The sequence below is a fragment of the Musca autumnalis genome, unplaced genomic scaffold (assembly GCF_047663935.1).
Source record: "Musca autumnalis isolate F117 unplaced genomic scaffold, ASM4766393v1 scaffold_2, whole genome shotgun sequence".
In the NCBI taxonomy this organism is placed as follows: domain Eukaryota; kingdom Metazoa; phylum Arthropoda; class Insecta; order Diptera; family Muscidae; genus Musca; species Musca autumnalis.
In genome coordinates this window covers 254,375,689-254,394,278 of record NW_027411755.1, presented here as the reverse complement: position 1 = coordinate 254,394,278, position 18,590 = coordinate 254,375,689, and the positions used below count along the sequence as shown (strand labels likewise).

General features: G+C 36.0%; 1 protein-coding gene across 1 annotated transcript in view; it reads left to right on the top strand.

Moving 5' to 3' along the window:
* The first annotated feature begins 329 nt into the window (after nt 1-329).
* The window catches only part of Wnt10 (Wnt oncogene analog 10), a 127,886-nt gene continuing 109,625 nt past the window's right edge, over nt 330-18,590 (top strand). The window contains exon 1 of the mRNA XM_073966411.1: nt 330-1,599. Within this exon, the coding sequence (XP_073822512.1) occupies nt 1,040-1,599 (560 nt within the window). The 5' untranslated portion in view covers nt 330-1,039. The remainder of the gene's footprint in view (nt 1,600-18,590) is intronic.

The window sequence follows — 18,590 nt, the reverse complement described above, 5'->3', positions numbered from 1 at the left end:
TTGAAAACAAAATTTGATACAAATCAGCTAAGCTAATGCCAAATGAAATATTCAAAGTAACTCAAATGAACTGCACGAAGGCTTGGATAATCGACATATTGACGGATAGATGGTAGTATATACAAAGTACGAGTATATAACATAATATTTCAAATAATATTTCACTTTTATATACTTGTGTGAATAGACCAGCAACATGCTGAAACCTCAGACAAAAAACCGCCCAATAAGACAAGCAACAGTAACAACAACACTAAGAAAAACTACAACGATCTTAAAGCCATAACAACTTGAGAGTAAACGAACCACGTCCATAGCCACTAACAAACAGTTAACAAAGACCAATCAAGCCCAAAACGTCCGAACGCGTTACAACATCGCCTTCTACTTTTTTGTTTGCCTTGGTTTAGTGTGTGTGTGTGTGTGATTTTTTTCGCAAATAACAACAATTTGTTGCTCTTAATGATTTGGGGAAGGGGGGAAAGAAAAAATCCTCTGCAACCGCCAAAATCCACAAAAAAATAATTATTTATAATTAAACATCATCAGTGAAATAAAATTTAACCCAAAGGAACAACAACAACAAAATATCCAGCAAATATGTGAAAATAAATCAGAGAAATAACTCCAAAAGATAGTGAAAAAAAAAACAAATAACCGAAAGAAAAATAAATTTATAAAAACCACAACCAAGTGTAGCCGAAGGGGAAAACTGAAGAAACAAAAACAACGAAAAAAACAGAACATTGCTTAAATGTTGAAATACCCAATGGTCGAATTGTGTTCTACTGAGCCGTTGTTACCGCAAAAATGTTTACGGCCATTTTTAAAATCACCAGAATTTTTATTGAGCAATGTCAGAGTGTTTGTGTTTTTAACGTACAACGAGCAACTTTAACAAATTCCCAGCTGGACCAAAGTCAGCGACATCAACATAACCACCACCAACAGCAGCAGCAGCAGCCGCAGCAGCATCTACGTCGTCAACGCCAACAGCATCAATTAAGGCAATTACAACAATTTTACAAAAGAATTAGCAATGTTTTTATTGTTCGGATTAAAAGCACGGCCACAATTACAACAGCTACAACAACAAAATCAATCACAGCAACGACATCGAGAAGAGGTGCATCCGCAGAAGCACCCAAAAAACAAATCACATATCATCAAATCATCAACGAATCGAACAAAAACTCAAATTCCCAATGCATCGACGACGACAACCACAATTCCTGTAACACCTACATCATCATTGCAGTCCACAACAACAACAGTAAAGCTGTTAAGCCAACAGCAACAACTCTATCAACAAGAGCAATATTATCATCACCATCAGCCGGCATTTGCATGTGCAACTACAACTACCACTATTCGTGGGCAGCATGCAGGAGGAGCAGCAGCATCATCATTGTCATCAATACAAGAACAGACATCAACAACAACAACACCAGCGTCATCCACAGTCACATCCACAACATCATTGTCGTCCTCGTCATCACCGCCATCTCCAACAACGGGAAATTTAACTGTAACGCCTCGTTGCCTACACCTGCATTTGCATTTAATTATTGTGATTATCTTGGCCTGCTGTACAAGAAGGTAAGTACCTTGGCTTGGCTGTATTTTCAGTTCAGAATGGCACTAAAGCCGCCACTCAACCAACAATAGCAATAACAACCAACAGTCAGTCAGTCACTCGGTCGGTCCACAGAGTTTTGTAACAAAATTCATCATCATAGTCCTCTGATGGAAATGCTCCGAGCTTAGGTTGTCAACAACGACCTCCTCGTTGTCAACATATTGTAATTTGTTGTTGCTCCTGCTGTTGTTATTGTTGTTATTATTATATTAAGGTGTTTCACCATAGACAGACGGATATGTTAACCAGACATGACTATGCTTGTAAATACACAGGACCAATTAATCAATCACAGACAAATTTGTGCAAGTACCCTATCAAGGGTATTACAGATTGCATTAAAAGGATGCGTTTATCAGTATGGTCAGGAAGTTCTCTGCATAGGTAATACTTGTACATTTTCCAAAATCAGACAGAATTCTTTAAAATATTTACTAAGTGACAACTAGGTTCTGAAACGACTACCAATATTAGAATATATTTAATGCCCTGCTTCTCTAAGGTGATTCGAATACAAATTCGTTCGAACTACTACCAAACTGTTTATACCTCAGCCTTTATGCTAAAAGGGTATATGGCAAATAACAAAATTCCTTTGCAATTCCATTTGAAAAAAAATTATAAAAATTTTTCGCGAGCACATCTACGATTTTTGGTATAGAGTTCACGGAAAAAAAAATCTGGTTTCAAATCTGCTCTCGTTCTCGAAATTGGCCGATGCGCGCAAAAGTTATAGCGGTTTTTATCCTCTTATAAAGAAAAAATATTTTAAAATGTCTAATTTTTTGTATTGAGAAAATGTAAGCATATACCAGTAACAGCATTTGATATCTATCCGTAGATGCACCAAAATTTCCAAAATGTGTTTTTATTTTCGCGGAAAATCAAAAAAATTAAAAAAATCTGCCAATAAATTTAAATTATACTAACTCAGAATCCGTATAAACCTCTAAAAAACTAAATTAAAAATACGTACAGAAACTAGACAACGCGTAAAAAATGTGAAACCAAAATTATAAACATTGGCTTTATAAATTGCATATTATAACAACAACAAAAGAGAAACAACTCATTGTTGGAAAATATTGTTACAAATATATTTTTTGGTTTGTTTCGAAAAATTAGAAAAAAATATTTGATAGTTATCCAACTATTTCGCTAAAATCTAATACATAAATTAAAGTATTCTGCTAAAACTTTATCAAAATATATGGTTTACCATCGTGAAAGCTTAACTGCTTACTGTGATAACTTATAAGGATAGGAAATTAAGAGTAATATTGAAATTACTATCATTTAAAAGATATGAAAATTAAAAAGCCTGTAATTCGCGAATTAGTTAATGTCGGTTGATGCGCATCCGATTTTGGATAAAGCGAATCAATCTCTTTCAATATTTATGCATATTTCGATGTTTCACTCAGAGGCCATTGTGTGCCGCCAGTTGCATCATGCACCTCAAAAAACCTTAAAGTCGCGCAATGTGCATACGACCTACTTCAAATAGATTCTTCAAAAACCGCGGATATGCCTCCACATTCAATTTTTGGCGAAATAACCATATTATTCGCGCATCTCTGTTTTTTATGACACGTGTTTTCGCAAATATTATAATCGCGAGTAAAGGATTCCATTTATGTAAACAATTTTAAAGAAAATCGCGGCTTAGTACGCGGATTTGTCAAAATATATTTTTGCTGATTTTCCGATTTTCAAGGTATCTACATCCGCGGTTTTACTAGATGAATTCGATCGCGGAAGGCTTCATTAGAACCGTCGCGTAAAAAAACTAAATTCACACGGGTTTCAAAGGAAATGGAATGTCAGTAAAATCAAGAGTTCTATAATCGTGTTATGAGTTTGGAATATTACCTTCTTGCGCGTCCGGATTATTAAAAAAATTAAAAAAACTCCGAAATTCCGGCTTCAAAATGTCAGCATCAATTTTAGGTGGATGCAGTGGATATATCGAAGAATCATACACTGCTATCTTATTGCCCATGGAGTATTCTGTGATTCATTCTTTGGGAATAGGTCCATAAAATGTAAAGTTAAGCCAGAAATCGCATGGGAACATAAAATAACTTGTTGACTTCAACCCATTTTTACCCATTTTTCTACATTGAGGCCAACACAGCTTCCACGAAAATTAATTTTAATGGTCGACATTATGGGATCCCTCCTAAAACACTTCATTTTAAAGAATTGTAGTCATACTTTATAGAATATGTTAACAGTTCGCGAATTCTGAAAGGGTGAAACTCGGATTCATCGATTGCAAAACATTTTTGTTATTTACCATATACACTTTGAAAAGGCCAAAAATGTGTCTCATCGATATAACGGTTTTAGACCCCAAGTATGTTGGGACGAAATTTGTTTCAGACAATTTGGAGTCGATTTAGACATGTCCGTCCGCATGTCAGTCTGTCTGGCTGGTGCGCACGATAACTCTCGAACGGATCAACAGATTCGAACCAAATTTTGGGTATCGTAATATTTAGTCCAAACCTCCCCCACAAAAGTTCAAAATTTGTCTGTAAAATGGTGTGAACGATAACGCTCGAAGGGAGCAATGGATTTGGTCCAAACTTTGCACATCGTGTTATTCCTTCCAAATATAGATTGGGTTCGAATATATATATTGATCCACTCATTCGGGTACCTCCTTTTTTCTACCTGTTCCAAGAAACCCTGACGGCACAACCCAAAATGGCAAATCCGCAAGATAATTCTCGCAGGGAGTTTTTGATTGTTTCAAAACTTAGTTTAATGTAATTTAATATTTCGAGTCCTTTATAAAGAAGTTTGGTTACTAAAAATGTTTGGAATATGTCAATGATTTGGTATAGCCCCACATTAGTTTTTTTGTTCTTTCTTTGGGTCAGTGGCTGAGGGTATATCTCTGTCAGTATATCTCTGTGACTGATACTGTTTAACTTGTTTTAAAAATATTTTATTCATTTTTGTTTTTTTTTTATAAGACAAACATTTTCTACAACAGGCATTGTGCTCTTGAATCAAATTTAAATGGAAGGTGCTTACACCTGGGAAGTTTTTACGGATTCTGAAACTACAATGTTCATAGATGAGAAAAATCGAAAAACAAAAAAAATCGCCGGAGCGCTTTTTAAATAAATCGCGATTCAAGTTGACATTTTTAGCGGTTGTTTAGCTATGAAAATTCTCTACAAGATTCACCTTTACGGTGTTTTCGTAGGGTTACCATTTTTATACCCTACACCACTATGTGGTAAGGGGTATTATGTGTTAGTGCATTTGTATGTAACATACAAAAGGAAGCGAGATTGACCCATAGTTCCTTCTAGGGATATACATAGAATCACTTTTTGAGTCGATTTATGCATGTCCGTCCGTCCGTCCGTTCGCAACGTACAGGTCGCATTTGTTGACCGATTTCGCTGAAAATTGGGGAATACCATTTTTTTAGCCGTCGGAAGATCAAGTTCGAAGATGGGATATATCGGTCCACGTTTTGGTATAGCCCCCATATAACGGTACCCCCTATTTACGGTATTTTGACGTTTTCAGCTACATTTTCAGACCGATTTGGCTATAATTTAACATTTAGAGTTCTTAAGTGTCAATAAACATATATAACAAAACTTGTGGACATAGGTCCTCGTTTTGGTATAGCCCCCATATAACGGTACCCCCCCATTTGCGGTATTTTGACGTTTTTAGCTACATTTTCAGACCGATTTAGCTATAACTTGACATTTAGGGTTCTTATGTATAAATAAACTTATATAACAAAAGTTGTGGACATAGGTCCCCGTTTTGGTATAGCCCCCATATAACGGTGCCCCCCGATTTACGGTGTTTTGATGTTTTTAGCTACATTTTCAGACCGATATAGCTATAATTTGACATTTAGGGTTCTTAAGTGTCAATAAACTTATATAACAAAAGTTGTGGACATAGGTCCACGTTTTGGTATAGCCCCCATATAACGGTACCCTCCGAATTGCGGTATTTTGACGTTTTTAGCTACATTTTCAGACCGATGTAGCTATAATTTGACATTTAGGGTTCTTAAATGTCAATAAACTTATATAACAAAAGTTGTGGACATAGGTCCACGTTTCGGTATAACCCCCATATAACGGTACCCCCCGATTTACGGTATTTTGAGAGTTTTAGCTACATTTTCAGAGCGATTTAGCTATAATTTGACATTTAAAGTTCTTAAATGTCAATAAACTTATATGACAAAACTTGTGGACATAGGTCCAAGTTTTGGTATAGCCCCCATATAACGGTTCATTTAAGTTCATATTTTCGTGTAGCCCAGATACCTCCGAACTATATGTTAATGACATTTGAAGTTCCCACGTTATGTACCGATTTTCGATATTTTGAAGATTCTAGCTAAATTTTTTAAACGAATTAGGAGTTATTTGACATTAAAGGCTCCCATCAAAAACTGTCAACATAGGCCCATGTTTTATTATAACCCCTATATAACAGTACCTCCCAATTTCTAGCCCACCAAAAATTGTCAACATACATAGTTAGATATAGGCACCATAAAAAAGGGCCTCCCGAATAAAGCATAAATGTACATAAACATTATCTGACATTTTAACGTACCCACTTAAAGTTGGGGACAGGAATGAAAAGTAATTATTCCATTTTAGTTCAGAATATTTTATGGTGGAGGGTATAAAAAGTTCGGCCCGGCCGAACTTAATGCTTTTTTTACTTGTTGAGATATTGAAGTTTAAATTGGGACAATGCACTGACTGTATCGCACCCTTATAAAACAATGTAATGAAGGGTGCGCCTTAACTAACTCTTAATGAAAACCGCTTACTCAGGGGAAGTTTTTGTGAATTCTGAAACAGCAACAGATAAGAAAATCCAAAAACAATAAAAATCGCTGTAGGAATTTTTAAATAAATCGCGGTCAAAATTCACATTTTTAGGTGTTTTTTAGGTTTTCACGATTTTGCTTGGAAACCGCAAGTCCAGTCGAAATGTAGCTAAAGAAAATGTTGTAGCTGTGAAAATTCCCTACAGGATGACGTTTATGATTTGTTCTCAGGCTGTACCATTTTTGAGATAAAGAAGCTGAGTTTACATTTTTAGGTTTTTTTGTTAGGGTTTCGCGATTTTGCTTGAATACGGCAAGTCTTATCGGCATGGGACCTGAGAAAATCTTATAGCTGTGAAAATTCTCTACAAGACTGGCTTATGTAATTTTTATTAGGTTGTGCCATTTTTTAGATAGAGTTTAAGTTGGGAAATTGCAGTCGTGATATATTTTGATAGGACTTGCGGTTTCCAAGCAAAATCGCAAAAACCTAAACAACCCCTAAAAATGTCAACTTGAATCGCGATTTATTTAAAAAGCGCTTCGGCGATTTTTTTGTTTTTTGATTTTTCTCATCTATGAACATTGTACTTTCAGAATCCGCTAAAACTTCCCAGGTGTAAGCACCTTCCATTTAAACTTGATTCAAGAGCACCGTGCAGGAATTTGGTAGCTATTCGAACAACTTTGAAAACTAATCGTCTTAGAGAAACAGGTCTTTATTAAAATAAAAACAAGTAATAGAGGGCTATAGTCGGACGGAGCCGACCATGGGATACCCTACCCCCACTACCCTTGGGCATCACCAGTTTTCCACGGAATCTACTTAATATCTTTCGTTGGTAATGTTGAGAACGGCTGGATCTATTTGGATAATTCTTTTTCTGAAATGTTCGCCATAACCCAGCTTAGGTTTTTATGCAAAGAAAATTTGATCACGCCCACTTTTTTCAATTTTTATCTTTTCCTGAAATGGTCGGAGAATGTTCAGGGACGGTGAAAATAAGCTACATATTTTCTTGAATTTCGGAAGCGGCGGGGTACTTCCCCTATACACTATTTTTTTAAAAATTCTACATCTTCTTTATAAATAACAAGTAAAAAAGTATCAGTCGACTTTGCCGACAGAGATATACCCTCAGCCTGTGTGGATATAAATACTTTTTTCCCAAAAAAACTTATGTATTCAAAATGTTGGCACTGACAAAAGTATGGATAGGATTAAAGCTCAAAAATTTGCAGGGATATCGATAGATAGGACTTTTTTATCACACTAGCCTGCGAAAAACATAATATAGCTATATTCAGTAATATAATCGGTTCGAGCCTTCCAGGCACTACATATGGTGCCATAGGGGTTTTTTACAACTTTCGGGCTCTTTTCTCAAGAAGTATGGACTTGCCTCTGGAAAAAACTTTTACTGCCGTTATTGAGACAGCGAATCCAAGTTGCTTCAACAAAATTAAAGTGATTCGAGAGCAGGTCTTAAAGTGAATTTATCCAAAATTTTGTGAGGGAGGTACCCGAAGGAGTGGACAAATATAGTCCATATTCGAACCTGATCTATATCTGGTACATATTTTAGGATGTGTAAAGTATGGACCAAATCGTTCAATCCCATCAAGAGTTATCGTGTGCACAATTTTTTCGAACATTTTTGAACTTTTGTGGGGGAGGTACCTGAAGGAGTGAAACGATATGACTTATTTTCGAACTTAAACTAAGTTTGCACAAAATATTACAAAGACCAAATTGTGAACGAAATCAGCTGATCCGTTCGAGAGTTATCTTGCGCTCCAACCACTACACACGGTGTCATAGATCTTTTTTATACCTTTCAGGCTATTTTCTCAGGAAGTATGGACTTACCCCTGATGAAGATTATACCGTTATATGGGGGGCAGTGGATGCAAGTTGCTACAACAAAAATCAAAGCGATTCTCGAACAGGCCCTAAACTGAACTTTACCAAAATTTTGTGTGGGAAGTACCCGATGGAGTGGACCGATTGAGTCTCGACATTGTCAGTGAACTATAAGTATTTATACAAAAATCATCTGACAACGCCAACTCCTTTTATATTTGGCCACCGTTTATTTTAACTCGCGACATAGTGCAGCGTTGTTTTGAGGTTATGCGCCATTGTCTCGGGAACTATGGACTTGCCCTCGAAAAAATTACAATGATGTAACGGGGCCCGCACGAACATGCTGTTACAAAAAATTTCATAACGATTCGTGAGGTTTCACTAAACTGCACTTATTTCAAATTTTGTGTGGGAGGTACCGGAAGGAGTGGACCGATATAATCCATAGTCGAACCTGATGTATGCCTAGAGGTAGTATTATCATATGCGAAGTTTGGTTCAATTCGGTTACTCGGTTACGAGAGTTATCGTGCGCACAAGTTTTGCGACCTATTTGGATAATTATTTTTTTGAAATGTTCGCCATAACCCAACATAGGTTTTTATGCAAAGAAAATTTGACCAAGGCCCCCGGTTAAAATAGGCTACAAATGTATTTGAATTTCGGAGGAGCGGGGTACTTCACCCAATACCCTATTCTTTAAAAATGCTATATTGGAAATTGATTTGCGAGATAACTGTGCTTGTGTCTCCGATCTTATCTACTTGTTTAAGAACCAACGCCTTGACCATGTCCACTTTTTATAATATTTAACATCTACAAAACTACTGAACCAATTGCCTGAAATCGGCCCCATGTGAAAAAAACATGCACATTTTCATGCATTTCGAAGTGAGCGGGGTACTTCCCTTTGCTATATTTAAAAAATAACGCCATATCTTTATGAATAAAAATTAAATGCTGTCATAACCAAACTTAGGTTTTTATGGAAAGAAAATTTTACCACGCCCGCTTTTTTCAATTGTCAATTTAAAATTTTCGGGCCAAAACTACTGAACCGATTCTCCTAAAATTATCAAGGAATGTTCAGGGCTACATATTTAAATGCATCCGGAAGGGGCAGGGTACATTCCCTATTCGATATTTAAAAAAAATGCTATATTTGCAAAAATTACGCATGTAACGGTTTAAAAAATTCATCTACAATCTAGGTACTTCTTTGAGACTTAAGACCCGACTACGCCTGTTTTTATACCCTACACCACTATGTGGTAAGGGGTATTATGTCTTTGTGCATTTGTATGTAACATACAAAAGGAAACGAAATAGACCCACAGTTCCTTTTGGGGATCACTTTCTGAGTCGATTTATGCATGTCCGTCCGTCTGTCTGTCTGTCCGTCTGTCCATCTATTTTTGTTCGCAACGTACAGGTCGCATTTTTTGTCCGATTCAGCTGAAAATTGGGGACTACAACTTTTTTAGCCATAGGAAGAACGCTATTGCTTTTGGTTTGGATTGGATATATGTAGCTCCCATATATATTTTCACCCGATTTGACGTATTTGCTGCACCAAACACACTATATACGTCCACTTTTGATGAAATTTTGAATGTGTGACTGAATTCCGTCTAGAAATAAATGTGCCGAATTATATCGAAATCGGTTCAGATTTGGATATGGCTCCCATATATATTTTCGGCCGATTTAACGTATTTTCTGTACCAAACACGATATATAAGTCCGATTTCAATGATATTTGGAATGTGTGACTGAATTCGGTCTGGAAATAAATGTGCCAAATAAGATCAAAATCGGTTAAGATCTGGATATAGCTCCGATTTATATTTTACATATTCACAGTGGTGTAGGGTATCATATAGTCGGCCCCGCCCGACTTTGATCCTTTCCTTACTGGTTTTAAATATGTTACATCTCTAATACCACTGAAACAATTTCTATCAAATTTGCAGCAAAAGCTCCTTGTTATGTATATTTTATGAATTTTGGAGGATGTGGGGTAGCTTCCCCATGTCTTCCTTTTAAACGCTATATGTAAAGCCAAATTTATGATTATTTCGGTTTCCGCATAAATTTCGGGAGGCAATGGGTTTGTGTGTACCCTAAGTACACATTTGGAGCCAAAATACCGGACCACGCCCACTTTTTTAAATATGTTATATCTTGAATACTGATGACAACGCCCACTCTTTTCAATACATTATTTTTCCAAAACTACTGAACCTAATTTCATGCAATTTTCAAAAAATGTTCAAGAAATATCCCGTGGTCCAAAATGCTATATATTAGGAGACGAATTTCGGGAGCCTATTGTTTTATAATCGCTATATTTGCTAAACTTAGGAGTGCGTCGGCTTGCAAATTAATTTTCGAGACAACGTTGCGCCCCCGTTGCGCCCCCGATCATGAAAAACGATATATTTATCGTTCAGCCATGAAAAACTAAAGCATATAAATCTCAATAAGCGGGAGAATTCGACAAAACTATTTTTTCACATTTTATAATTAGATTGCTTTAGGATAAAGACAGGGACATGGACGATAATAAATTCTAAACAGCATCAATAGGCGAAAAATCCGTCAAAGTCCGTAAGAGAAAAGAATGGCTACAGACGAAATCTGTTGATAGATTTAAAATCCTCTTCGGTTTACATGATAACATCTCAGAAATATTGCGCATACATACCCCGTCATTACTGGAAAAGTTAGGTGTAACTTTCCTTATTTTATAATGGACAGTCGTACCTTTTTCTATTAAAAAGCAAAAAAATATCAAAAGACATTTAGAAATAGCTTTTGAGCGATATTTATCGACCAAGAAATAAACGACCAGTATTTCAAGGTATTACGTTACTTCTTACAAAAGTTAGCCAAAAAACTTCAAAACCCCGCACGGCATTGCAATTTGCATCAACTTTATAAAACTTGGAACGAAACCTGCGACCTCAAGCGTGAAAATCGTGACACCTTGTATATTCTAGGCTGTAACTCTGTTATCTGATCACGAATATCAACATAATTGACATCAATGGATAAGTCAAAGGTTTCTTTCGAGCCCGACCTACATGTAAAATTTCGCGACAATTGGTTCATAATTGCGGTCTGTAGTTTAATAGTAATTTTTAATGGACGGACACGCATCTCAAAATCGCATTATCTTGTCGAGATATGAATTTTGGTATACCTTGGGGGTCTACGATGAATATTTCGCGGTGTTACATAAATTTTCGAAAAAACAAACATTGTGGTGTAGGTTATAATTATACCTCATAGACCAGTGATACGGCCAAAAATGTCTTACCGAGCAAATTCCAAAAACATTTTCTATTTGACTGTTGTCTTATTAGGACGAATAATGACCATTTGTGAAAATGCTTAATTATATACTTCAATTATTTGAAGTATCGAGACCTAGGGGTATCTGTATTGTACTTCGCACAATGTTTCAGAAATCAATTTTCCTGACCAAAACCCCAATTTTTTTGTCCTCGACGATTGTCAAGATGTTAAAGCTAAGGAAACGAAAAACTTAGATCAAAATATTGGAAAGTGTGGGCGTGGTGTGCTCCTAAAAACGAAAATATTTCGCAATTTTGGAAAATACATAATTTTTGCAAATTTCTGGAGAAAGAAATAACTATTTCTGGGAAACTATAATAAACTGTGTTCATTGTTTTTCTGTTAAGTAGGTAGACTTGTTGCCTTTAAGAAACAAATTACCGTGGCCTTTAAACGCAGTGACATAGTTTATATTTCCTCAGTTACTAAATTTTAGTGAAATTCCAATGTTAGTGGAGCTGAACTTTTAGGGAACAACATGGAAGAAGGTTTGGTATTCGTAGAATGATGCCAGAGAGTGTCCTCTTTCAGCATTTATATACTAGTGTAACCGTCCCGTCCGTTTAAGACTTTTTTGAAATTTATAGAAATTACATAGGTAAAAATGTGTTTTTTCCAAACGTTTCGCCATTATGCGAGTTTTATGAAAACCCAAGATTATTTTTTCTTAATTTTAAAAAAAAAAAAACTGTATTTTTATAGTTTTTTTGGAAACACTCATATTTTGATGAAAAATAGTAAAATCAAGTAAAAGAGTATCATTCGGCTTTGCCGACAGAGATCGAATATTTCAGAATTTTGTGGTCCTTCTTGGAAAGTTCAAAAGTGTTGCGGAGGAAATACTTGAAGGGATGGACGGACATGGTCCATTTTGGAAGATGACCTTACTTTGGGAGTCATATCTTTTCGCTAGATATCGCGCCCATTAGTCATTTCAGTCGGTAATTGTATAACTTTTGGACCAGTATGCCAGGAAGCATGCACTTGTCTACGGAAAACATAATATCGCTATAAAAAGGACCAGAATGAACAGCATCGGTATACATTTCCAAAGGATCTTCGAACGTATCCCAAACTGCGCTTAGACGCAAATGTTGAACTTTTGTAGTGGAAGTACACTAAGAAGAGGAGTGATATGGGCCAAGTTAAACTAAATTTAGACAGAACATTGGCAGATCCAAAGTTTGGACCAAATTGGTTGCCCCGTTCAAGAGATATCGTTCATAAATTGTTTTAAATATTGGGGGGAAGTACCGGTATTTGTACACTGGTACACATATTCGAAGTGAAACTAAGTTTGGACAAAATATGATTAAGGCCAAATATTGGACCAAATCGGTTGATCAGTTCGGGAGATATCGAACTCTCCAGCCACTACATATGGTGCCATAGGGGGTTTTGTACATCTTTCGAGCTGTTTTCTCTCGTAATTGAGGTAGCGAATGCAATTGGCTTGAACAAAAATCAAAGTAATTCGATAGCAGGTCTTAAAATGAACTTATCCGAAATTTTGTGGGAGAGGTACCCGAAGGAGTGGACAAATATATTCGAATCTGATATATATCTAGTAGATGTATTAGGATGTGTAAAGTATGGACCAAATCGGTCACTCCCATCAAGAGTTATCGTGCGCACAATTTTTCCGAATATTTTTGAACTTGTGTGGGGGAGGTCCATGAAGGAGTGGGCCGATATGGCTTATATTCGAACTTAAACTAAGTTTTCACAAAATATTATGAAGACCAAGTTGTGGACCGAATCGGCAGATCCGTTCGAGAGTTATCTTGCGCACCAACCACTACACACGGTGTCAAAGGGTTTTTAGCAACTTGCAGGCTATTTTCTCAGGAAGTATGGACTTGCTCCTGATGAATCGTGTATTGCCGTATGGAGGGCAGTGAATACAAGTTGTTACAACAAAAATCAAAACGATTCGAGATCAGGTCCTAAACTGAACTTATCCGAAATTTTGTGTGGGAGGTACCCGAAGGAGTGGACCGATTGAGTACATATCGGAACTTCATCTAAGTCTGGTAGAAATTTCACAATGTGCAAAGTATGGACCAAATCGGTTACTATCTTCAAGAGTTATCGTGCGAGTAATGTATTTGGTGGTTAATCCAAATTATAAATCCGTTTTATATTCGTTTTTAATATTTTATTGAAAATTAATATTATTTCAAAATTCAAATTAAAATTATTTTATTTTACAACTTATTCATTTGAAGGGAAATTGAAAAGTAACAAAATAATATTGTTTGAAAAATATGTTTAACAGGAAATGAAAAATATGAATAACAGTAAATTCAAATATGTCGACAGGAAGATTGTACAAAGTATTAGTATAATAATATTGGGTAGGACAAAATCTACAAATTTATCAATTATAATAAAAAATATGTGTTGAGATATTATAAACAGATATTGGGTAAATGAAGTGAAGTGGGAAGAAGGAATGATATTTTGTTATTTTTGTGGGGGAGGTACCAGAAGGAGTGAACCGATATAACCCATCTTCGAACTTAAACTAAGTTTGGACAAAATATTGCGAAAACCAAATTTTGGACCAAATCGGTTCATCCGTTCGAGAGTTACACTGTGCAACATTTTTAAGGTGATCTTGTGCAAACAATTCGAAGTCTAGATTTTTTGAAAGTACAGACCCAAACGCCAAGAAACCCTAGTTGGGTTTTGTTGTGTCAGATCCAGCTCGGATTTTATGGCCCCATCTAAACATGGTTAAATATTGAGTTTTTAAAGAAATTCGGGGCTATATCTCTGAAACCAATGCGAATCTTCTTCTGACCTCTGAAGCAAATTTGTAGATAAGGACAAGAAAACAATATTTCGAGAAATAATGAACTCTAAAAACTACATTTATTGCCTCAAATTTCAAAATATATGCAAAAATACCACAATTTTTATACATTTCGCACCGTATCTCCAAAACCGTTAATTTTTTCTGAATATTTTCTTTTGGAAAAATATTCCCTGGAATGTAATACACAACTCTTCAGAACATGTCATTGTTGTAAAATGCCTCTGTCCCGTTGTTTTCAGTACATTCCTCAACGACGATTTAATAAAAATGTCAATAATGTAGTGAAATCCGAAATGCGAGAATAAACTGTTGGTGTGAGCTGTGTTTAAAATACTTGTTGTAAAAGATATGATGTAAAATACCGCTAAAACAACATGAAGTAAGCATTTTAGAGTTTCAGAATGTTCTAAAGAATTGTTGAGAACTTTATTTGGAAGATTTTTGCAAAAGGTTACTTGATTCAACTCCCAATAGTTTAGCCGATACTGACCAGAATTTCAGCAATTATGTAAAATTTTCTATATTTTATAGATTTTGTTGCCCTAGATGGAGTTTTTCTTATATGGTTTCTTCAAAAGATAAGTTCTACTAGTTTATGGCTACAATATTGCTAAAGACAGCAAGGCCAAATTCCTATTCCTTTCTGAGATAAAGGCCTGATAAATGCAGAAAAGTGTAGATTTAGCCCGGTTTAGATGAGGCCATAAAATCCGAACTGGATCTGACAGGACAAAACCCAATTAGGGTTTTTGTAGTCTAAATATGTACTTTCAAAAAATTAATACTAGAAGTTGTTTGCATTTTCAGTGTTGCATAGTGTTATCGTACGCACCAGCCAGACAGACAGATAGACAGACGGACGGACATTGCTAAATCGACTCACAAAGAGTAGTGGTTGGAGCACACGATAACTCTCGAACGGATGAACCGGTTCGGTGCAAAATGTGGTCATCGTAATATTTTGTCCGAACTTAATTTAAGTTCGAAGATGAGCCATATTGGTCCACTCCTTTTGGTACCTTCCCTACAAAAGTTCGAAAATTGTCGGAAAAATTTTGCGAACGATAACTCTTGAAGGGAGTTACCTGATTTGGTTCATACTTTGAACATTGTGACATTTCTACTATTTATAGATGAGGTTCCAATATGTACTCCGTCGGTCCACCCTTTCGGGTACCTAACATAAAATTTTGGAAAAGTTAAGTTTAGGACCTGCTTTCGAATCGCTTTGATTTTTGTTGTAACGTCTTGTGTTCGCTGCCCAAATTACGACGGTACATGTTTTGTTAGGGGCAAGACCATACTTCCTAAGAAAGTAGCCCGAAAGGTGACAAAAACTTCTATGGGACCATATGTAGTGGTTGGAGCGCATGTGCCAATGATTTCTGATAGTGTATTACCATGTCGTCCTCAACGATTACATCCTTTTTACCACTTTGTTGTTGCTGGTGTTGCATGCATCACTAATGTAAATTGATGTAGTCATCGCCATTGTCATCCCATTACAGCTACTAACTGAGTGAGTGACTGACTGTCTGTTGTAAACCCAGCTAACATCAACATCGACCACATGCAGGTGTTAATAGTGATTTTATGGTGCATTTATTCAAATTAGTCTCTCACATCTTAAACGAAATAAAGGTCGACTCACAGGACCCTTAACGATGCAAAACACAAGAAAGAAGTAAACTGTAAATAAACATTGAAGTAAATGGAATAGAATGGAGGGTCGGATGGATTCTCATTTGCAAGTGTAAACTAAGGAGCATTAAATGCTCTTTGTTAGCTAAAGTAAAACGTGTTAAAAATAAATTAACGATAATTTTGATAAAATCAAAAATATATAAAATAATAACAATAAAAATATATTTCCCACGAACATACCCAAAGGATCATGGGGGACTTATCTCTTATCAATGAGTGTACCCAGATTAATATGTTCTATATTAAAATTATTGCCTGTTTTTAGGCAGTGATCTACATAATACATCCATCATGTTCAGTATAGCCAAACGCCATCTCGTGTTATCTAGGCTGAAGCTATTGTGTTGCAGTTCGTAGCGCAGCATTCCATGTCTTGTTGACATCTTAAGTTGTTTGGGGAAAAAACTAATCTAACTGCAGCACACTGCCTGACAGCACTTGTATGTGCAGGTCTCAAGGATCATCAACTTCATCATTATTAGCCTGAATGGGGCGCCATTGCAAAAACATAATGGCAAATGCATAATCAGATTGCCCAAAACCGGCAGCCAAACTTGCAGCAAACGAACGAAAAATAAAAACAAACTGCATTGCATGGCTGCAGTTGCTGCTGCTGCACTTGGAAATGGTGCTAGACGGCACCACCATGAGAGTTTTTGCCTACTTTCCTAAACAGTTTGTCGCATTGTGAACAGCAGCAAATGGAACACACGCAAATCCATCATCAGGAGTAGCCCAGCAGTTGGAGCAAAAACCAACAAAAAATAAAAATCTTACCAGAAGGCGTTATTTTTAGTGTCCCTCTTGACGCAGCATCATTTGTTCGAATTTCAATGGTGTCGCTTGCACATTCAGTACGAGTAAAAACCAACCTGGCTGCCTGTTTGGATTGCATCCTAGCTGCATTGCCTGTGTTGTGGCTGATGTGAGCCTGATGTTTTGTAATGCAAATGAAGCTTACAGGTCGAATAATGTGCATTCTAATTGAGAGCCAAATGGTGGCAGTCATTCATGTCATCATCTCAACCATTTGCTGTAACATGCACTCACTCGCCTACACACACACACACGCAACCAAACAAGTAGCGTAAATTCGTACAACTGAAGTAGGCTGTGAAGAATGTTGAATGGAACACAAAATGGTGTTGCACTCATTCGCTTAGTACTTGTAACCATCCATCCATCCATCTCAAGGAGCATAACTTTAGGGTATTATTTTTCCCACACTTTTTTTAAGATTTTTTCTTTTTTTTTTGGAAAACACCGCATAGACATTTTAAGAGGTGTTCTTTTTTGCCTAAAAATATATACGTCTAGGCAGACAATAACACTCCTAGAAGTAGGCAATTGTGAAATGCATTTATTTAATTGTAAAGTATGCAATGCTGGAGTAAGCGCCAAAACAACATTTAAAACTTAGAAATTGTGGAAGATCGCTGCTCCACTTTTTTTATCATATACTTCACCTTGTGTGGAAAGTACTATGATAACAAACCCAAATTTCCTAGTAAAAAATATTTCAATGTATATTTTTTGTTGAAATTTACTATCTATGCCCTCAGTGTATATCGCTAAGGAGAGCACATAAACTTTGATACGATCAAACTTGTTTGTGTCTCATCGAAATAATGGTTTAGGCTCAAAATATGTTAAGACCAACCTATTACAGAAAATTTTAAGTCAATTTAGCACTTTCGGTCCATCTGTTTGTCTGGGTGAATGGAGCACGCGAAAGCTCGCATACGAAGTTACCGATTTTGTACAAACTTTTTGTAGCATAATTTTTTATCCAAGCTTAGTTCAGATATGGACTTCTTCGATTCACTACCTTGGGTACCACTCCACAAAAATTCACCGTGTTTTAAAGTGTAGTTTAAGAAATGTTCAAGAAACATTTTAAAATGTTTACCGAAGATAGTTCTTATGGTATTGATATCAATGATAATTTTTCCTTGGGCAAATCCATGCTTCCTGATATATTGACAGGCACCAATTAAACTGACTTATTATAACTAACGAATTGAATATCAGAGTTACCCGAAACTTTGTAAAACGTAATGTTACTTCCAAATGTACTGAAGGTCTAGATCAGACAACCCCTTCGAGTATGTCAACCACAAATCTTCAAAATTTGCTGGAGAATAGTTTTTGATATTTTCACCGAAGCTAGTCCTTGTGGTCTTTATTACAACATAATGACACGAAAGCTCTAGAAAATCTGACGGTGATCAATTAAAATACTTATTGAGGCTAAGAGAAAAATTTTAACTAAATTTTTTTACTAATTTTTGTTTTATATTTAATTTTATTGTAAAAATATTACAGCCAATATTTGCCGAAAATGTAGATAACAAGTAAAAAA